This window comes from Tympanuchus pallidicinctus, unplaced genomic scaffold (genome assembly GCF_026119805.1).
Source record: "Tympanuchus pallidicinctus isolate F22 unplaced genomic scaffold, pur_lepc_1.0 scaffold3, whole genome shotgun sequence".
In the NCBI taxonomy this organism is placed as follows: domain Eukaryota; kingdom Metazoa; phylum Chordata; class Aves; order Galliformes; family Phasianidae; genus Tympanuchus; species Tympanuchus pallidicinctus.
Window position 1 is genome coordinate 8,742,338 of NW_026294747.1, and position 23,174 is coordinate 8,765,511.

At 41.9% G+C, this 23,174-nt stretch overlaps 1 protein-coding gene across 2 annotated transcripts in view; it reads right to left on the reverse strand.

Annotated features, from left to right (window-relative positions):
- ZNF143 (zinc finger protein 143) overlaps nt 1-23,152 on the reverse strand; it is a 35,348-nt gene extending 12,196 nt beyond the window's left edge. Inside the window, exons 1-10 of one of the 2 annotated variants that reach the window (XM_052695964.1) lie at nt 23,034-23,140; nt 13,151-13,267; nt 11,933-12,051; nt 11,066-11,158; nt 10,458-10,541; nt 10,176-10,256; nt 8,940-9,136; nt 6,152-6,226; nt 2,536-2,655; nt 1,455-1,530 (exon numbers count right to left, since the gene is read on the reverse strand). In XM_052695964.1, the coding sequence (XP_052551924.1) occupies nt 1,455-1,530; nt 2,536-2,655; nt 6,152-6,226; nt 8,940-9,136; nt 10,176-10,256; nt 10,458-10,541; nt 11,066-11,158; nt 11,933-12,044 (838 nt within the window). In that variant the 5' untranslated portion in view covers nt 12,045-12,051; nt 13,151-13,267; nt 23,034-23,140. Of the gene's footprint in view, nt 1-1,454; nt 1,531-2,535; nt 2,656-6,151; nt 6,227-8,939; nt 9,137-10,175; nt 10,257-10,457; nt 10,542-11,065; nt 11,159-11,932; nt 12,052-13,150; nt 13,268-23,033 lie in introns of both variants that reach the window. The other variant, XM_052695963.1, reaches the window with a different exon arrangement.
- Nucleotides 23,153-23,174: the final 22 nt, after the last annotated feature.

The following is a 23,174-nucleotide window of genomic DNA, read 5'->3' on the forward strand; positions in this document are numbered from 1 at the left end:
AGAAGCTGTTCCTCTTTGCAAGCGCCTCATTCTACCTTACAGAGCAACGAAACCCTGATACAGTTGATGAATTCCTCCTTCCCTCCTTTATAAGGAAAGCACACTTCCCACTCCCTTCAATGGGATAAACTGCAATTATTATAATGTAGGTAAATATTTATTTTATCTTCTGAGGAAATTGGCATGTTCTCTATCCCGTCTACTTTTTTTCATCTTACCAATGTTGTCATCAAAATGGTATTTAATCATTAGAATATTATTAGAAACATGAATTTTCCTTCCATTCACTAGAGATGTATACATTTCTAAAAAATAAAGGAACAGTCTGTAAGAAGATGGCGCCTACTTAATTTCAGAATGTTTTCTAAGTATATCCCTAAACTCCTACAACTTCTATTTTTGACTTGTTATGAACACAATGGTGGCTACAAAGAGGAGCATCAATTCGCTCTTACATCTAAAATAAACATCACGTCACGATCCAACACAGCAGAGTTCTTCATATTTAAGCTGAGAACTTCTGGTGCCTGACACAAACCATATCAAAGGCTGAGGTAAGGTGGTACAAATGTCTCTGGCCCAAAATACAGCATTAGACAGAAAGCTGTTTAGAGCTGCACATCAGTCTGTTGCAACAGAGAATAGTGCTTTCATTATGTTGTTTTGAAATCTCTTTACACTCTATAAAATTAAACTTATGTGCAACTCTTTAAGTGGGACTGTTTGTCTTTTGACCTTTCTCATCAGCATTTCTTGTGCTTATTTAAAGAAACACTATTCAATCTGTCACATCAAATGGAGTTCCAAAAAATCTCAGTTTATATAGAAAATCTAGACTCTAACTTTTCTAAGTATCAAGTCAATCTACATTCAAAGTGAAAGAATTTGAAACAAGTTTTGCTTTTTTGTATCATCTTCAATGGTTCATCACTTGTAATTGCATCTTAAGTAATCAAATCTTAGGTAGTTTATCATTTACAAATGGATTAGTCAGTACAAAATACAGTGTTTGCTTTATGAGAAACATCACCCTGATACAGTGTGATAAAAAACACTGCAAGCAGCTCCTAGCAAAGTTCTTTGCAACTTTGGATCAGAACATTATCTAGATCCCTCTAGACAGCAAGTTCAGCTTTTTCTGTCACCTCGTGTAACTTACACTGTTAGTTTCATATTAAGAAGGCCTATTTTTTTCAAGATAAAATCTGGCTGTAGCATGACAGGTGAAGACCAAATGAAAGTGCCAAGTGTTTCACCCCATTACCCCTTCAGTAACTAATAGTCAAATCCTCTGTCTTTTCTATATGCTGCACTAGCTTAAACAACACTTTTTTCTGCAGTTCTCATAAATGGATTCCCAACCAGGTTCTATACTTTGCAACTAAGGAAAAGAAAGAATGGTACCATAAACTTATACAGACAAATGCGAAAAAGCAGGGAGAGGAAAGGGTCACCTGTTGCAAAAGCTTTACCACATCCAGGATGTTCACACTGATATGGTCTGTCTCCTGTGTGTGACCTTTCGTGTACCTGCCAAGACATCCGATACACTCATTTAACAAGATGCATCTGATTACTTCAGCACAGAAAAACCTTATTCTAAAAGACAACACGTTTTACTTCTCTTCCTAAGATTCACATTTAAATGCCTTCTTTTTAAGTCAGTGATAAAAACTAACATAGGGTAGCACTGTTTTCCTTAAAACTACAGGTGTCTTCTTCTAAGGTCTAGCCCAATCCTTTCAAGTCAGTTTTACAAAAGATGTTTCTGTAAATATGTGGAATTGCCAACACACAGGTAAATTAAAGAAAGCACGCAGGCATGCCTCAGAGCCTTCTCTCTGATTATTGACTACACTGAGACTTCTGCAGGTCCTCTTATATTGCATGAAACCTCACTGATTCCACAGTGTTTTGTCACAGACAAGGCTCCACTGAAAGGAGCTTAGCTCATCCCCAGGTGATCACCTGTATTCCACATCTAAACTGGAATACAGCTCTACAGTACTTTATTTACTAAATTAAAATTAAAAAAAAATAAAAAAACAAGTAAGAGGGAACCAAGAAGTTGCTATGTGCTAAGAAAAGACATTCCATCTCTTCACTTTGCATTTTCAACTGTTTTGAAGATTTAGACTTATGATGATAAAATCATTCAGAACTCAGAATTCTCACATAATCACGCATTCACGTAGATTACTGAACTCTGGATTTCAGAATTTCTGTGATACTACTGATAGAAATTATCTCAACAAGATTTCTTACATGCTGGAAATATATGGGTCAACCATGACACCGTGTTTGCATCTACACCAATCTGACCACTACGTAAGCATCATTTGGAGTCAACGTTTTAGAGCACGTTTTATGTAACATTAACAGACTAAGAGTATATTTTGTTAGTCAGTAACTGCAGTCTATTAGACAGTTGTTTCTCTGTTAATTTCCATCACTTTAAAGTGCACAATTTGTCCAAAAAAAAAAAAATAACAATAATGCCTGCAAACTAACAATGCTTGTTTTACATTTCATCACCTTAAGATGGTGAGCTGTTGTGTACAGTTTTCCACAGCCATCATAATCACAGCGAAATGCTTTCTCTCCACTCTGCTGAGACTTTGCAGCCACTCTTGTTCCATGTCCCTGCAAGACAATCTGAAGTTGAAAAAAGAAAGAAAAGATTAAAAAAATACAGTGGATCAAGAAAGTCACACGCTATCATGCAGTCAAAGCTGACTCTAACAGGTTTCCTTTCATCTCTCTTTGCTACGCGACGTATTTCGTAGCACTCAGTAAATGAAATTAAAAGCATGAGTTTTACTTAGAACTAGAACATTTAAATGAATGCATTAATTAGTCAAATAACAAAGACTAAATAATCTGAAAAATAAGTGAAGCAGTAAGATGAGTGCTAGAAAGAAGAGGCTCAGATTACACGTCTAAGGCACTGGGTCTGCTCCTAAGGGAGGTTAGCTATAAATCAGACCACCTTCAAAGATAAGTTCACACAGAGGCCAACCAATAATTAAATGCAGTTATATAAGGAGCACTTTCTAAAAACGAAGGAAAACATTTTGTATTTTGTCAGTGATGCACGTATTTTGATCAAACTAATGGGTGCAACTGCAGCTAGGCTCATGACACAACAGGAAAATATACAGAATAATTTCATGATACAGCTTAGATCCCTACCAAAGGCTTTTTTGTACACTAATAATCAAGGAACGTTCTTACAGACTGAAAAAAGAGGCAGAAGACCAAAGGTAAACATGTTGATACAACTGTATACAAAGTAACTGAGACTTTTACAAGTCTATCTTCCTTTCAAACTACTTCCTTTTTCTCCATAATCCAATTCCATTCTACGTTGTCAAAGAACAAGCCACGGCATCAGTGAGATGGGACAGCCTAATACAACCTCTCTTCTCAAAGCAGAATCAGCTCATGGCAATATCCAGCTGAGCTCATGGCAATATCCAGCTGAGCTCTGAGTATCTCTAGGGATGGAGTCACCACAACCTGCACAACCTATGCCAGCATCCAGTCGTCCTCAGAGGTTTTTTTCCCCTCAAGTTTAAATGAAACTTCCTGTATTTCAGTTTATGCAGATTTCCTCTTATCCTGCCACTGTGCACACTATGAGCACACTATGACAGGCTCTGCCATCTTTATACGCCCATATCAGGTATTTATACTTATTGGTAAAATTTCCCCTGGCCTTCTCTGCTGGAAGCTGAATAGCTGCAGCTCTCCCAGCCTCTCCTTGTCTGTCAGACTCCGAGCCTTTAATCATCTTCACAGTCCTTCACTACTTACTCCAGTATGTCCACGCCTTCCTGACAGCTGAGAACTGGACCAAGCATTCCCAACGCGTATCACCAGCACTGCGTCTAAGGCAAAGATCACCTCCCTTGATCTGCTGACGTGTGGCCTTTTTTACCACAGGCTGGTTCACAGTCAGCTTTGTTCACCAGGATCCCCAGGTCCTTTTCCGCAGAACTGATTTCCAGCCAGTTGCTCTCCAGTTTCTACCAGTGCACTGGTTATACTTCCCAGGTTCATGACTTTCCACTTCTTTTTATTAAACTTTCTGAGATTCCTGCTGGCTCATCTGAGTAATAAACAATATCAGCTGTTCTAACAACTACAAAGGTTGTTACTTTGTCATAAAAGGTGGTGGGGTTGGTCAGGCATTATTTCTCCTTTCTACATCCACACTGACTATTCCCAACTGCCAACATGTCTGAAAATGGCTTGTAAGATCATCTGTTCACCTAATTGCTAAGGACTCAGGTGAGGCCGACAGATCTGTACATCTCCAGATCCTCCTTCTCACACTTCTTGAAACAGGAATGACATTTGCTTTCTTCCAGTCCTCAAAAACTTCCCCTGAACACTGTGGCCCTTCAAAGAAAACCGAGAGTGGCTTTGCGATGACATTACCAAGCTCAATCAGCACTTACACACTTACACCCATTAGGTCCAGCAGATGTGTGCATATGCCCAATTTATTCAAATATCCCCTAATTCAATCTTTCTTTCAGTGAACTGGTGCCCTCCAATTAAGTAGACGAAAACTCAGAAACTCTTTATTTTGCAGGTAACCACCAATGCATCCTAACTTAGCTCAGACAGGTTACACAGAAGAACAACAAAGGTAACTAAGATCTCAGGTAAGATTTTTATATCACATACACAGCAGTCATATGATTCTGATTTTCATTTGAACAGATGGGTATGACAGCTGTGAAAAAAAATACAGCACGACATCCTTTAGGTCACACAAAGGCTTTTGTTCTCATCTGTACAAATCACAAACAGGTTTTTATGCTTTATTTTTTTCTTTGGTGAAAACCTTAACCATACACAAATGGTCTGGTTGACTATTCAGCAGCATAACATCTGTTCAGTTCTTGAGTTACTTTGATCTTTTTAGGAAGAATTTATAAATTCACACTTATTTAATGAAATAGTTTCAAATTTAGATAAAGTATCTTAAGTAATACATTATTTTTAAAAGAGTTACAAGTAGGTACTTAATCACACCAAGAAATAATCACTGAAAATACTTTAAGAAACAACCAATAGCTCTGTGACCCTCACTTCCATGCTCGGCCAAATGAAGTCACCTTACTGGGGAGGTGTCAGAATTTGAGCCTTACTACCTGTTGAAACATCAGATCTTTTTTGGCCATTTGTTTGGAACACGTAATGCTCCATAAGATCAACACACTTCCATACAGCCATATGTGTTGCCATATGAAGTGCAAGATAAAGAACCTTCAGATTCACTTTTTTTTGGGCTTCAGGCCAAAATCAACGTGTAACTGGATATTGGTAACAGCTTGTTTTGCTTAATAGGTTTTTACTTCTAGTTAATGTCAAACAAAATCTGATTCTATTCTTCCTTGAATTTTGCATTTTGATAGAGTTGTACTCCTGTTCCATCCTAGAACAGTACAAAACTCCAGAAGTTCTTTATTTATATTTATGGAAAGCATTTTAATACTATTGATAATGTCTAAATTAGCTCTTCTGTCCTTTCACAATCATGCCATTCAGACAGCTGTAGATTGTCACTGGTTTTAAGTATTGTGGGACCTAAAAAAAAATAAGATGACAGGATTTTGAGGTCATTGTCAGAGGTGAGCCTGTAATTCCCTCTTTCACAGGTAGTGTAACATATTTTACCTCAGAAGATATTTTTCCATCCTCATCTACTTCATCACCTCTGAAATTAAACAAAAAGGAAGAACACTGATTCTTTGATGACCAAATCTTTCTCAGTGCAATGACTTGGCCATTTCTGAACCTGTCATGTGAGCACGTGAGGGCATAAGGTTTTATTATTAGCTTTTGCTCTTGTTCCTAATTAGGATTTTACAGATTTCTGGTTAAAGTAAAAAAGGATTGAGACTTCATAATTTTTACCTTTACTTTCCATTACTCTTAGAACTTTTGAGTTAATACCTTCACCTCAGTAAGTTTTTATACTTCTATGTAATAACAAGAAAAAGAACTGGAAATATTTGTCTGCTCTAGGGTTCACTTGAAGCAGCGTCTTCTACAGACTAGTTGGTTAGACAGTCAGACTGTGCACAGAGAAGACTGAACAAACATGCACACCTTTATTTTGCATTGTGCTACATACCTGCATTTTTTTTTCTTGTTCATTTTCGCCTATCATTCCCGTGCTACTGACACTGTCATTTCCATCAATAGACACCTGAAAAACGAGGTTGATACGGGAAAAACAGAAGTTATTTTTATTCATCGGAAAGGCAGATTTACAGACAGTTCCTGGGGGCTTATTCTTTCTTAGCTCTCTAGCTCCCTCTTGAAAGCTGGTTATCCTACAAGACAGTAGCTTACATGAAAATCCCGCTTGCAGCACCTGCATTATACAACAGGTAAGGCAAGCATCTCAAGACTTTCTTAAAATGACATCCAAAAGACTGCAAGAACTGAATGTGCTAGATGAAAACTCAAAGGAAAGTATATTAAATTATTAAAAATTGATAACACTGAGTTCTCAGAGAAAAAGAAACTCAGCTCCTTTAGAATCAAAGTATCTAGACAATGTGCCACTTCTTAATTCAAAATAGTAAAATTACAAAAGGTAAGAGAGGACTTGTGTGTCTTGTGTACTGCTCTTAAGGTTCATTTTAAAATACCATTTATAGGAAGAGAAATCTCTGCTTTTCAAGGGACATAGAATATTTGAAACGATTACTTACTATGCTCTCAAATGCATTAACTCAGAACAGTGGTCACTGTAGTAAAAAACACTAATTTGAAATATACTTTGTAAGTTTTCCTCTTCAGTAGTTGCCTCTGTGTTGAGCACTCACATTCACAATACCCTCTTACATTCAAGGCTGAGATTGGTGTCCCTAAATCCAGCCACAATTCCTATCTGCAATTCCACTACACGTCCTCTGACTTTATGCAGACTGAGAGCAATAATGTATTTTTTCCAGGTTGCTTTGAGAGGAAGGTGGCATTGACTAAGTCTAAAATTAAGAGGACTCCAATTAGCCTTTACATGCACTCTGCAAGACATGTTGACTATGCCTAAGAGAGAAGTAAGAGACGATGAAAAATGAATATCCTCCACCAAGTCCAGTGAGCTTCTCTGTGGTCTTCTTTTAGTGATACATTTCCAGAAATATTCTCCCAGCCTCCAAGCAATTTGTGGCTTAGGAACTTCCTGAACTGGAAATCACATGTTCCTACCTAATAGCCCCAGATACATTTCTCTTCCATGAATTTTCTAATTACCCTTTGAATCTAGAGACATAATTAGTATGAGCAACATTCTACAAGCAGTACCATGGCTTAACTTTATGCTGTTTGAAAAATATCCTTCCCTTGTTGTCACTGAACCCGAGACCTGAGAGTTTTCTCTGATGCTTCCCAGTTCTTACACTGGTAAAGACAATGACAAGACACTACTCTGTGCCACTTAAAATCATGTAAAATTCTCTCATATCCTTACCTCATTTATTTCATTTGTTTGGTCATCATTGCTGCCCCTTTCTGTACCTTTTTTAGTGTCCTAAGCCATCTGCTAGTAAAAGTATACATTGCCTTATTATGAAGTCTATATGGACATGGAGCAGAATCCTAAAACTGCATTTCTCCTTTCAAGAGAAAAACAGGGGTGTAACAATGCAGCTATTACTTGCTTTTGCACATAATGCAGTTTCAGTACTTGGAAATTCACTTTTCCTGATTTTCCTTGAAAGTTCTAGCAGTACGTCTCAGGATAAGGCTGAGATGAAAGCTTTAAGAAAACAAGCAGGGTTTTTCCTAGCTATACACAAGTATACTTCAGAATACTAATTCACATTACAGAACTCAAAAACACATGTTGAGATGAATAGGAGAAAAAAAGCAAATACATTTGCTTCTTCTCCACAAAACAGAAAAGTACTTTTATAACAAATTAGTATTAACATAGCTCCTTATTAGAAAGGACAAAGTTCCAACTGATATAAACCTAGATGAAATAACAGCTAGGCAATGCATAAAAGCTTGTTGCTACAGCACAGCTAGCCTTGAATTACCTTTTTACATAATGAAAGTTTAAGGCACAGCTAAATGTAACACAGTTTGATGGGCTTTCTTACGTTTTCTTCAATTACAGCACACAAACATAATGGAAAGAATGGGGTATGTGCCATTTAATCACCCTAAGTGGCCTTCTCCCAGAATATGACTATTCCCTGTAACATCTGAGAACAAACCATAAAATTAATTCAACTATTTCCAAACCAATACAAGCACTGACAGCAGTCATCTAGGAATCAGGACACTCGGAAACCATTAAACCGTGAAAGTTGCACTGTTTGCTGTATATTTAGACCACACTTCACAGAAGTCCTTTGAAGTGGAGAACGTGAATTTTCAGCCTCACATTACATTTTTGTCATTAAAAGCATGGATCAGAGAAGCTTTCTCCAAATTCATCAGCTGCCTAATGGTGTTTTTTTACACTTTATTATCATGTAATAATATCCTTATTGAAGATAACAGGCCCTACTCCTTTCAATGCAAGAAAAAAAAAATCAGCAGTGGTCTCTTGTTAAGAATAATTTAACTTTCTCCTTCTTTCCAAACTACATCTTCTGAAGAGGCTCCACTCTAATCTTTTGTATTTTACAGAAAATAGTTATTTACTTGTCCAAATCACTACGCACATCAGCTTGATTCCACATCATTTTGGTGTTCCATTTCTTGTTGTCTTTATGCAAGAGCACACACTGGAGCCACCCATAACAGTGAGGCACTGTTGTGGCAATCTGGTGTTCTCTCTTAAAAGAGTCTGAAGACTCTCTTATCATTTTATTTCTTAGCTCACAGTGGGCTTTTGCTGTCAAGCATCATGTGATATGACATTAAAACATTACAGACAGATGAACTGTTGTCCAGCATACCTTAGCTGCATATTGCTCCAAAGCAGTGATGGTATCTGGGTCAATGGCAGCATCTCCCGTGTGAAGACCAGCCACTGTGCCATCAGCTTGAATGGCTAAAATGGTATCTGACTGTGGCATCTGCACGGCGTGGTGAATGTAGGCAGTAGTGCCATCCTCCAGCTGGACTGCTTGTAACGCACTCTGATCATAACTGTCTGAGAAATAACATTACGACGTGTTACAAATGAAAAGGAATAGCAGTGGCTGTAGGTAACACAAGAAACTGCTGCTGCTTAGGAAACGTCTCCAAAAGCTGTATATGTGTCTGATATTTATGAGAAATATTCCCAATTACAATACCACCATGAATAGCAGATTAACTTTTTTTTCAAGACAACGCCATCTACATCTTCTGCACACTTGCAGAAGTGCAAAACCAATTCCAGTCTATTCAATTGTGGTCTAGCTTTACTAACAAAGGAAATCACAACCACAAATATTCTTCCAACTCATTATCCACTCATAATAAAATGAAAACATAGGAAACACATACATCTGATTTTAGAATGTATGGATCTGACCCTGATACCAGAATCACCCGTAAAAATAGATGCAAAATAAACTCTGGATGGTGTTGCTGGCAGTGGAATGTAATTTTTGTCACATTAGCTTATTAAAATATCTAATGGTTCACTTTTTCAAAAGAAATAGGATTGTTCATAAGATGGGAAAAATCAGCTTCTGCAGCAATCTAGGTTATAATTTAAAATGAATGTTTGCATTTTTGACCATCAGTCATCACACTTTCAGCCCTACTACTTAAAGACAATATCCCCAAGAGATGATCTTTGAAATGTATGTCATGTCTCTACATTCTTTAGTTTAAGTGGGATTGACTGATTCATTCTTAACTGCTTTCTCTTCTTAATTCTACATACAATTATGGCTGAAATCTGTGTGATAGCTTGCTTGCTCTACTGACGTGGCATTTACTTACTTTATTGATATCCATGGCTTCAAAAATAAATACACAGCTGGTGATTTTTAAATTCTGTTTATAACTGCTCTATGATGTCCTAATAAAGAACTGAATCAGACTCATTTCAGTAATTCCTAGATGCCACTAAGCAGAAGTAAGAAACAAACTGCAATGGGAATCACGCTGAATTACGTAATTGTCTGAATACAGTATCGTGTTTTGTACTGCTGTTCTGTTCAACTGAAATACTAAACCATTATTCAAAAGCCATTTACCTTTGGAGGTGTGATGAATGAATGCTGTAGTTCCATCCTCCAGCTGAACTGCTTGTCCATCTTCCAAACGCAAGCTGTCCCCTGTTTAGAAGAATTACAATGCTTTGACAAGAGGTTGAAAAATGCATTAGTCAGAAAAATTCTCTCTTCAAGATTCTTTGCAAAACAATTAAGAAATCAAGCTTTTTTAAAATGATTACTGATTAGTTAATATCAGTATCTATCAGTAATAAAATACTTCAAAATATATTTTTATATATATATATATATAATTACACTTACTACTTTTAGTCATGGGTACATGTTGAACATAGGCTGCAGAACCATCTTCTAGTTGAATCACTTGGCCATCCATTAATTTACCATCTGAAATACACGGAGTACTTTCAGAGAATCTAACAGTGTGACACAACCTACTTTAAACACACAGCAGACACTTCGTGGATCAGACAGAGTATCAGTACAATATCACAGACTTACACTGCTTGCTAAAGCTGAAGCATAGTAAGGGGCTAAGAAACAGTGGTTTTAGAATTCTAGGATAAAGAAGGCGTGATGGTTGAAATAAATACACTCAATACAGAACACTAAATTTTATTACCTATCCAGTAGGCAGAACGTTGGTATTTGGGTTTGAAGCATGCAGAGTATCTTGCTTCTGAGTCTGACTTATGTTCTGCATTTGATACCTGCATCTTATTAGTACTGGAAATAAATATTTATCTGGTATTATTACTGCAATCCCCCAACTGGGAGTACAGCTTTGAAAACACTGAAGATTTTCCCCAGTTTTACTACCCAGAGGGGTTTACAACCCAGCATAGGAGAGGAATACAAATAAAGAGAGGAATACAATGTCGATACAAACCAACTTCCAGTCGTTTACCTACCTTTAGAATTGTGCTGTATGTATGCAGTGGAGCCATCAGCCAGGGTAACTGCTTGCAAACTTACACCTTCCATGTTTTCTAAGTTGTCACCATCTAGTAAAGCAAAAGGTTCACATTCTCTATTACCAACATCAAACTTCAAAAATCACCAGTTATGCACCTCCAAAAATGATGACATCCCTTACAACCCAGTGATTTTAGAAATACTGGTAGGTTTTCTGGGTTTTCAACCTTGATGACATACTGTGGTCAGATGTTCAAGACCTCGCTCCATAAACAGGACAGCCTCAGTGCTACTTGCTCTAACTAGAAAAGCTGTGTTATTGAATAAATGATTGCAAAGTTTAGGTTTTAGGGAAAATACTAATTAGGTAATGAGCTCCAACAGTGAAATAATGATATCTATTTGTATGAATAATTTTGTTTTGTACCTTATTACCTATATTAGTATATGCAAATCTATTTAGACTAAAATACTTAGGAAAAATATTTTATCAGTGAAAATCGTACCAAAGCTGTCAGAAAATACCATATTTAAACCAATTCAAATCACCAACCTATTTTAAAATTTAACTAGTCTAAAATGTGCTTTGGTGCAGAATGAAGTCACAAAGTATAAAACAGTAAAACCACTGTGAGAATTAAGTCAGATTTTCGAGTATCTATTTTGATACGTTTATACTCCTATTACCTTAATTAAGAGATCACTCTCTTAATTAAATCAGTGAACTTCATCTCAGCTAACTAAGAATAATCTGCTGATTTGTGTTAGATTTTTCATTTGGAATACACTGCTTGAGTTCTAGAGTTTTATCTGACCTTCTAACAGGAAAGACACAATAATACACATTTCAACTCAGTGCTCACCTTGCACGGCTACAGCTTCTGTCAGACACAGAGTCACATGCTGGGCCTCCATTCCTCCTCCAGAAAATTCAGTCATTCCCTGAGAGTCTCGGTTTATCTGAGCTAGTAACATTGTCTGCCTACAAAGAAAGCATTCAAGGACATCAGTACAAAATCTAAATACTGAACCAGAACTAGTTAAATACAATCCAAGATCAACTAGATTTCTATGCAACCTCTACCAACATTTTTTGTTGCCTTCCACACACAGATATGCAATGAATGAATGAGAGAGCTGTAAAATAATTCAGTGGAAAAAAAAAAAAAAAGAAGTTATTTGAAATAGCTAAGAATTGTTATCTCAATTAATTAAGCTATTAAGAACTTCAGGCAGCAGTTAGTAAACTGAACTTGAACTAACATATCGTCTTTATTCCAGCTGGGACAGAATTGTGATCTTCAGAGTGTATGATGCTGCCACTTGGCTCCAGGAGAAAAGCAATGTTGAGAACACACCGAAGTTTATAGCTGCTGCTAAGCAGCATCGTATAGAGCTGAGACCACTCACAGAGGAGTTCACAAGGAGATGGGAGGGAACAGAATCAGGATGGCTGACCTAAACTGTCCAAAGGGATATTCCATACCATACAACATCAAACAGAAGGAGTTTTGAAGGGGATGGGAGTTCATGTCTCTCTCTTTTGCTGTTCAGGAGCTAGCTGGGCATTGATCAGGAGGTTGTGAGCAATTGCTTCTGCACCATGTGTTACATGCACTCATATTTATATATAGCCATAACAATTATCCTTGTCTTTAGCTTAGTAACCAGTTTTATCTCAACCCATAACTTCTACCTTTTTTTTTTTCCCAACTTTCTCTCACACCCCATTGGGAAGGAGGGAATGAGCAAATGAATGTGTGGTGCTCAGCCACCAGCTGGGTTAAACCACAACTTATACAAAGAAAAGAATCACAGAATCACAGAATGGCCAGGTTTGGAAGGGACCTCAAGGATCATGAATCTCCAATCCCCTGCTACACACAGGGCCACCAACCTCCCCATTTAATACCAGACCAGGCTGCCCAGGGCCCCATCCAACCTGGCCTTGAACACCTCCAGGGACGGGGCATCCACAGCCTCTCTGGGCAGCTGTTCCAGCACCTCACCACTCTCTCTGTAAAGAACTTGTCAACGAAAAATGAAAAACATTGTGTCAATGATGGTACAAATAATGATACCTTTTTGTCCCCAAAATTAAAATGAAGCTGACGATTCACTCATGGTCACCCATAACAACAGCAGGGCTTTCAGTCTATCAGCAACTCCAGTGCCAGCAAGAAGTTCAGGATCACACACTGGTGAAACACATACTTGATTAGCAAATCTGAATGGTCCAACAATTTCATTAAGTTTTCCAGGAAGATTTATATCTAACTACCTATAAGGATACATATCTAAATTAATAAATGATCTCACAACAAAATGTGTTAATAACAAGATAGTGATTGCTAAGTGACGGGCACAACCCTGTAGATATCTCAGAGAACCAGCCATTCCTCTGGATACTAATTTTTCGCCCAGGCATTAAGAAGGTATTAAGGTATTAAGAAGTATATTGAATCTGAAAGGATGCTACTAATTTTTAGTATTAGCAGATAAAGCAAATTCAAAACACTGCATCCTACTAACTCGGATCTTGGCTTTCACCTCAGAAAAAATGAGTCACATACAGAGAGGTGGATGACTGAAAAAGATCACATGAAATTGCAGTGTAGGCTATACAGCATTAAAGCATTTTCTTTTTTTCACTAATGTATTTAGTGGAGTTCTCACAGTAATTGGCAGTTAGATGATCTCAAAAAGAAGAGTATAGGTAAACAAGCAAGGCTCTTAATCTTATGGTTCTGTGACATGCTGTGTTGTAATTCAAGGTTGAGGAGAACAATCTAGGATTTCAAATTTACTTCTGATTCAATTTCTAAACAGTTATTTATTCTTCTACGCTATGAAAATCTGCCTTTGAATGAACAAACTCATCAGTGGGCTCAAAAACCAAGGAGACACATTTACTAAGTTAAAACTAAGGAACAGTGAAAGCAAAGTAGACCATTTAGGTCTTATGCCTACAGGATGCCAGCAGTATTTATAAGCTTTGGCACACTGATTCAGTAGTCAAAGAGTATATCCAAGTCACATTTTCCAAATAGATCCAAGTGACTGTGGAACAGTTTCTATTTCCCAGCATGACAGTCCCAGTTTGCTGGGACTGCTTCTCTGGAGGTACTGCCAGCTTGTGGCAAGTCTAATTAAGTAATTATGGTATTAGATGCAAGTGGGGAACAAAGTTTATTTACCCTCTTAACTGCTAACACAGTGTTCTGTATTGACAGCGCTTCCCGTTCACTCAGTTTTCAGGACACCTTGTGGAAGTAGGCTGCAAATCATCCGGATTGCTTCATACAACAGAGAAGAAAGGCTACAGAGCCTCTTTGTGATGGTGTTCTGAAATCATTCTAGCAGGGACTGGACTTTGAAGGCCTCTCATTTGGGTTTTTCTATTGAGAATTCCCCCTCCTAGCATAGCATCTTTTCCTTAGCATACAATCTGCCTTCAAAATAGAAACAGGATCTCCCTCCAGAATTCATGCTGCTCTCTTAAATCTTGGGAAGCACAGAGGAAGCAAAGCCACACAAGAGCCTTAGCAGAACACATTGCTTGAAAGCTCAATGGCTATTTGGTAAGAAAAAAAAATAGATTTAATGCAGATAACCATGTTGCTGCTTTTCCTCAATTCTGACCCCTTTCAAAATGCCCCTTGCAATCGATCCTCCTCCCAACCCTCCGCTCTCCCACTAACTTACCTCAACTCCACCCCTTCTCCTCAAAGTACCACTTTTCTTCTTCAGGTGGCCCTGTCACAGTGCCAAATTTCCAGCACACTTTTCTTTGTCCCACCCTTGTCACCAAAATAACCCAAAATCTGTGCAGGGAGGAATATACTCAACTAAAGGACACACCGCTCTCTCTAGAGGTCCCTTTTCACTCCCTAGCAGGGAAGACAAGCTAAGCGGACAGCACTAAGAGTCCTGAGGAGGAGCATGGGGAGGGAATGAAGAGAAATGAAAAGCTGGGTAACACTGTAGAGAAATGGATTGGGATACCTCAGAGAATCTGTTGCATTGCTGACACAACATCACTACTTTCAGTTTCTTTGCTCAACTAGAATAGCCAACCACTGGGGCAGATTGACAAGAAAGGTTATGGACTGCTCCATCCAAGCAGGTGCTGAAGATGATGCGACAGCCCTGGGCAACCTGCTTCAACAGACCCACCTGGAGCAGGGGCTGGATCAGGTAACTTCTGCATCTAGAGCACTTCCAAGAGTCTCTGGTTATCCAATCATTTTGGTACTGCATACTTCTAGAACAACATCAGCACGCTGTTGGTACATCACTCACCATGGAAATCTCACTTCCTATCATGTTTTTATTCATTCATGGCTTTTTTGTTTCTTTGGAAGCCAGTGTGCTTTCATCAAACTGAAGTCTCTTCCCTTATCTCAGCTCCTTTATTCACTCTGCTCCCTCTGCTTTCTGCTAACTGGCTTCCCAGCTTCCAGCAAATGTCTTTACCCTTCTTTCACTCCAAATCACACCAGCTTCTCCCCCTAAACTACCTCAACCTTCTGCCAGGAACTTGTCTGCAAGAACCTGGGAAAGACTTCCTTCATCAAATTCAAATCCCACACCTCTAGTTAAAAAGCAGTTGAAAGTGTCCATTTTTAGGAAAACACACCAGCCCTGGCCTGAAACCTCTGCAGTCACTAAACAAGATCCACGTTTCCCAGTTCATCTCAAAAGCTGTCCTACAGGAAGACAGGCATGCAGTCACAAGGTGCTCACTGAACTGAAAACATAGGGCTTGATTCTGTGAGCTGTTGCAGATCTTTACAGACTATGTGCAAGTTGTAGTTTTGAAAGGCACACATCAATGTATTTGGGAAGATTTTTTAAAGGACTGTGATACACACTGCGTACCTGACATGACTGATCACCAGAATACTCCCATGGCATTCATGCAGAGAGGATCTTATCTTTCTAAGTTGGTTGAAATGCTACCCAGAGAAAAATCAGCCTGAGACAGAAAACAGCTGAAGCCTGAACCCCCTGCAGTGAAAACAGGAGGAAGCAAAAGGCAGTCACACAAGAGAGGACAGTGAAACAAGTCTCACACCGTCAGGCACAGATGGAAAGCAGCTTGTTCAGTGTATTGCTGATGAAAGCTGTACCAGAAATGTGAAACATGCCACCCACCAGGGTACACAAACAATAACTTTTATTAATTTTAAAAAAATATATATTTATATATATCTAACATTCTCCAAACAGGAAAAACCATTTATGATCTAACACACTAAGCTCTTAACACTCAGATACATGGAAGCAGGGGGGGAAGATTTCTTATGAAGACCTCATGAAGGCCTCATGTTAGAGGGCTCCTATAACTAACACTGTGTTCCTTCCCCCACTAACATTCACATTACCAGATGTCTTCTTTTGGGTGCTGTCACCTGTTTTGCAGAAAAGATGACACACTGAAAGAGAAGTTTTTATGTAAGCTCTATATGGCTTAAAACAGGAGTCTGGGCTGAAAATCAGGAATGGAACAACTAGGAAACAGCAGGTGGGATGGAACTGAAAGAAAAGCGGGCACTGGCAGAGGGCATGGTGCCATGCAGCAGAAATTGGGTTTGGAGTAGTGGGAAGTCAGGCAGCCGAAGACAGCACAAGGAGACTGAGAGCCTACGTTGCTGAGAACGTGGCAAATAACAGCTGGAAAACAAAAACTGGAATTTGGCATGGATAGAATTATTGTAAGATTGTATTGTTGGATAAAGAAAAAACCTGTAGTGACAGCAGCAGAAACCCCTGAGAGAGAAAAAGAAAAAAGGCCGATACTTAGGACACCAGTAACATGAAAGGGAATAAAGTTTTTAACAGAAGCCAAGGAGGAAAAGTTAGGGTTACAAAATGCAAGAAGAGAGAAGACAGAGTGAGTGGTGCCAGGTGAAAGAACCGTGAAAGACAGACAGGAAAAAGGCTGTTCCAGACATGAGGTAACCCTGTGATTGCTCACCCTTGCCACACAGACAGCACTGGGAAGTTTGAAATAACATCCATCTATTTAATTTAAAAATAAACGTCACTTTTATTTTTAATACACTTCCAATGATGTGCAAAACCACTGTAATTTTGCAAGGCTTATAAAAACAGCAGACGATAGCCAACCTGGAAAAGAGATGTGGCCAACAACACAACCCTGTACCTGTTAATATCTCACTAAGGAATTTTAGGAAGCTGTGCTCCTGATTGATAAACCTGGATCCCATGTTCAGTTCTGGCTGCAGTATATCATATCATAGAATGGCCTGGATTGAAAAGGACCACAATGATCATTGGGTTTCAACCCCCCTGCTATGTGCAGGGTCGCCAACCAGCAGACCAGGCTGCCCAGAGCCACATCCAGCCTGGCCTTGAATGCCTCCAGGGATGGGGCATCCACAACCTTCTTGGGCAACCTGCTCCACTGTGTCACAACCCTCTGTGTGAAAAACTTCCTCCTCATATCTAACCTAAATCTCCCTTGTCTCAGTTTAAAACCATTTCCCCTTGTCCTATCACTATCCAATTAGAGCGCTTCAGAACTGATACAACTGTCAGTATCAGTACCATTTCCCCCAAGCAGTTTGATTAATAAGCAGTTTGTGAAAAACCACAATTACTACCTATGATTAGCATTCTGGTTTAGTGCACTTCAACTGATAATTAACAAGCACTGCAGCCTGACGGGTCTCAGGGCAAAAAGTGGTGGGTATGGATTGAAAAACAGAGCTGCCCAGAAACTTTGCTTGTTATGGGACTGAGGGTTAGATCAGCAGTTGCATGAAGGCATCAGACAGTGCTAGGGTCAGAAATACAGATGTGGCAAAACAAAGGCTCTCTCAAAGCTTCCTACTGTTTCCAGCTGTACCTGTATGACAGTCCTTCCCAGCATTACCTTGGAAATCTGGAGGGTCAGAACTGACATCTAGATCCTGTCCACACTTTGATCAAACATTTCAAGAGATAAGACATGGATTTCTTTCTCCTTCAACAGCCTTTGCCTCTTTCAGCATTGTATTGTTGCATTACAATGTTGATTTCATACTACAATTGGTCAGCATGGATTGGAAAAAAATATATAAAAATTGGATTTTAATAACATATAAGAGAAGCTCCTCAATGACAGGCATTTCCCACTTTCTCGGTGCTCTGTTTTATCATCTTCCTTCCTGTATTTTTTCCTGTTCTCACAAAGGCACCCAGGACATAATTAAGCAGCCATTTCCACATTAAATCAATCACTCACTGTATAGGATGGACACAAGACAGAAACAAAGACCAAAACCTCTGCAGAAGACACTGCTAACAGCTGGATTCAGCCAGACCGGCCATTATAGAGGTGTAAGGCACACAATTTAATAGCACACCACAGCAGTGCTTTCTCGATGGCAGGAAGCACTGCACACCCAGCTGAGAAGAAGCCAATCAATCTGGACAGCAGTGCCAAGCGCATGAGCGCCGCGTCTGTGCGCAGCACGGCAGCACCACTAAGCCACAGAGACACGTGTCGCCCTGAGCAGGGGCTCGCAGTCCCATCCAAGGCTCTGCTTTACTCTTTTTGCAGTACTTCAGCCCTCTCCATCTTCCAGACATGCGCTGTCTCAGCTATAAGTGCTTGCTTCCTCTGCTGCCTGAATGTATCAGAGAAGAAATGAGCGGTTAGGCAGCGTGGGGTCAGTCCTTCCATCAAGTGGCAGCTGTGGGACAAACAGCTCCCCCGCGGACAGCAGTGCAATGCTCCCACCTCCCTGGAGCGGCAGCACACCATGGCAGCTGTGCCGTGGGTAACCCCCAGTGACCTGCACGGCTGCAGGCTCTGCTTCAGACCAGAGTCAGCACCAAAGCAGCAAATTAGATGTCACTGACAGCACCGCCACACTGGGCAAATAATAACGTGCATGTTCAGAAACTGAGTTAGGCCTGGAGTCAGAGGAAAGCTCGTTGGTCACCGTCCACTCAAATCCTCCAAACCTGCTGAGGCTACCAGCAAAATCAGGAATTTTGACAAAATACGTGGACACGAGTTAATCAGTAACAACCGCAGATGACAAATTAGCTGTGGTTTCCATCAATGTTTGTATGGCAAGAACTCCCTCCAACTCCTCACTCCAACCTCAGAAGAAAACCTATGAGCATCTCTGTTGACAAAAGCCTGCATTTTCAGTTCAGAAAGAGCAGAATTTTCAGTTCCAGAAGAAAATCCATCCGTTGGGATCATTATCCACTTTATGGAGCTGGGTGTTTCCTTCAGTCTTTCAGGAGCCCTTGTGGCACAGGGACAGGTTACCTGCATCACATATCTCTATCAGGCTCACCTGTTTTCCTTGTGGAACAGAAGAGAAAAACTGACCACCTGTTGGTGGGGAAAGAGCAGAAAGCATGCTTCTGCTTCTCTGCAGTGACATGACAATACAGGAAGAACAGTGGCAAGGAAACGCAAACACAGGTTGGCTGGGATGCTATGGTACGTACATACATGCGCCAGAGGCAGCAGCTAAAAACAAGTGTGGGAAGCAGAAATCAGGGAGATGATCAAGGAAGAGGGCAAGAGTCAAAATGTTAAGAGCAAAAGAGTAACAAAATCATCAAACTAGAACACTAAAGGCCAGTTCTGCCTCTTAACTATTTGTAGTCTGTGCACTACACCTGACACTTAAAGAATTTCTCTGATTATCAGGAATGTGCCTTTTGATGTGTGTGAAAACTCACCTGCATTTAGCTGAGCCCTATCATTTGGCAAACAGTCTGACATGAGCCAACTGAAGAATCCTCAGAAACTCAGTGGCAGCGTTTCTTAAAGACTCCATCCACGTGGAACATGTTTTAACCCAAAACTCTAAGGTGACAGCTTACATGTGACAGCAAGGAATGATCAATATCCTGAACTCTAATGGAAGCCCAATGGCACTGTAAGGGGGAAAAAAAAACAAAGCTGTCTTCTTTTTAGCTTTATTTAAAACAAAAGCTCGTGTATTTTAAAAGGTCGTTACATTCAGTCTGTAACAACGCTCCAAAGTTAGTAAACGCTAACATTTGCAGTCTAAAAGGACCTGGACAGGCTCAAGAAGCAGGCCTGTGAGAACCTAATGTGAGGTTTAGGAAGGCCAAGTGCAAGGTGACACACTTGGGTCGAGGCAATCCTAGATATGATTACAGACTGAGAGAAGAACTCCTTGACAGCAGCCCTGCAGAGGAAGGACAAACAACTGGACATAATCCAGCTGTGTGCTCTTGGAGCACGGAAGGCTAATGGCATACTGAGCTGCATCAACTGGGGGGGGGGGAGGAAAGAGGAGGGGATTGTGAGACCCTATCTGGAGTATTGTGCCCAAGCCTGGGGCCCCCAGCACAGGATGCAAAGCTGCTGGAGTGGGTTCAGAGGAGGGCCACAAAGATGGTCAATGGGCTGGAGCACCTCTCCCTTGAAAAAAGGTTGAGAGAGTTGGGCTTGTTCAGCCTGCAGAAGGCTCCAGGGAGACCACACTGCAGCCTTCCAGCATTTGATGGGAGCTTACAAGCAGGAGGGGGAGTGACTCTTTACACGGTCTGGTAGTGATAGGACAAAAGGAAACAGCATTAACTAAAAGAGGGGAGACTTAAATTAGACATTAGAAAGGAGGGCAATGAGACACTGGCACAGCTGCCCAGAGAATCTGAGGATGCTCCATCCCAGGAGGTGCTCCAGGCCATGCTGGATGTGGTGTTGGGCAGTCTGATCTAATGGGTGGCAGCCCCACCCATGGTGGGGGGGTGAAACTCGATGATCTTTAAGGTCCCTGCAACCTAAGCTGTTCTATGATAAAGTGGACCTTAACTCGGACATGTTTGTTCATGTCAATAGGAACATCTACTTACAAAGGTGTAAAAAGCACACCAGGAAAGCCACTCATTTGAGAAGTACTCTCCCAGGCCAAAGCAGCAGTCCTGTTCTAACAGTGTCCATCAGCTCCTCACAGCGAGGATCTCACACCACACAGCTCTGTGGGTTTGGGTGGCCAAGAGATCAGCTCAAGGCAGGTGCTGCACTGCCCCCGTGACGTGGGGTCACTGATTCACCACCCCATTCTTTTGCACACCAGTAAGTTCTTTAGGGTGAGTCAGGACAAGGAGCTTTTTCAGGAAAGAACATAAGCTTGAGCAATACCTGTAATTAGCCATTCCAAATCCTCTAACACAGCTGATGTGCATTATGGAGGTACATTCCAACCCCCTTCAGTATTTGCTGACAAATGGAGCAAAAAATAAAATAAAATAAAATAGGCAGAGGGTCTGATGGATCACTGCTGTTTTTGGATATCCTTCTCAGACATTTGCTGAACTCACTCTGGCCAAGCATCTATACAGATAAGTATAGATAAGTATATATTCTCACAATGTTTTAATGAAAGCTCAGCACAGATGGCACCCAGGAGGAGGCCCTGACACCACAGGAGCTAGCAGAGGCCCTCGGCCTGGCCGTGTTGTGTGTGCAGGTGCGGAGCCAATGGTGGCAGCTCATGGCCTTGTAGCTCAGCTGGGAGACAGCACAGCAGCACCATCTGCACCCTGCCTGTGCTGCTGCCAATTCCACGCCCTGGGCAGCACAGTGCAGCGTGTGGGCCAGAGGCAGCCTGACCTGCTGAACCTGAGATGGTCCAGAGATAAACGCACATTTACAAAGCTAATTCTGGCACTCACTGCTGGGGAATATTTACTGCTATTATCTCCGTCCGTCTCCTCTTCGAGAAGGGAGTCCCAGCACAATGCCCAAGCACAGACATTACCATGATGACACAGGGTGAACTAAGTGATATTCTGGCTAAGGACACTTTCAGCCAGGCTGGGGCATTTGCTTTACTTGAGCCATACAGTGTAAGGCAGAACAATAATTCTGCAAGCAGGATACAGGGAATGAAACATTATTTCATTATTATAATGAAAATAGTTTATGTAAATTATGTAATCAGTTTGAAATACGTTTCTCAAAAACTATTTCAACGCTTATCCCACACGGCCCAATTAAGCTGCCATCTGTACCAACACAGCCTCGCGCTGTTTGATGGCACATCCCCGACTTCCATCTTCCACAGCGATTCAGACGGGAAGCTCCCAGCCTACAAACACCGCGTTAAGGCCCAGCCCACGAAACACAAAGAGAAAAGCCACCGCAACGTGGTTCTGTTGCACTCCGTCATTTCAAAACTGTAGGGCAAGGGCACTTAGGGAGGAAAAACGCACCGCGTTACGTGCGTGTGCTCTTACACAGGCGTGCCGTACAGGTAAGGACGTCCCGCTTCTCGGGCACCATCACCTGTAACGCGGCCAGCAGAGCCGGCACACGGGGCTGCGGGCCCCGGCGGGCGCACAGCAGCGGGACAGGATGCCGAGAGCCGCCGTCCCGGGGAGCGGGACGGCTCGCGTGGGACGTGCCGCACGTAACCCATGGAGCGGCCCCGAGGCGGCCGGGAGGGCCGAGGCACGGCGCGGCGAGAATAAAGGCGCCGCGTTCAGCAACGCCGAAAGCTCCCCGAGCCCGCCGAGCCGCGCTCGCGCACGGGGAGGCCCCGCTGCGAACGGCCCGGCCCCGGCCGGCGGCCCCCGCCCGTCACGCGGCGGCCAACGGCGCCCCGCGGGGGGGCGACCGGCGGGGCCGGACGGGGTCTCCCGGGGCTCGGGGTGCCGCCCGGGGCGGGGCGGGGGGCGGCGGGGCGGCGGCCGTGCCCGGGACGGAGGCCCAGCGCACCCCGAGGCCGCGCTGCCGGCGGGAGGAGGGGGCCGCGCGGGCGGCGGCGGCGCGGCGGTCCGTCGGCGTCGCCCGGTGCCGCGCTGCCGCCTGCCCCGCTCTCTCGCTCGCTGCCCCTCGGCGCAGCCCGGCGCGCAGGGTGCGGCCCGGCCCGGCGGCCCGGCGCCGCAGCCCCAGCCGGAGATGGCGGTGGTTAGAATAAGGCACACTGGGTAAAAACACATTTATATACGAACCTCGCCGAGAAATTTTCCAACAATTCCTCCGTCCGACCACCATGCACCAGGACAGGAAACGGCCGCCTCAGCGCCCGCCCGCCTCAGCGCCGCCCCGAGCCGCGCGGGCGAGCTCTGCGCCCCGAGCTCCCGCCGCTCCCA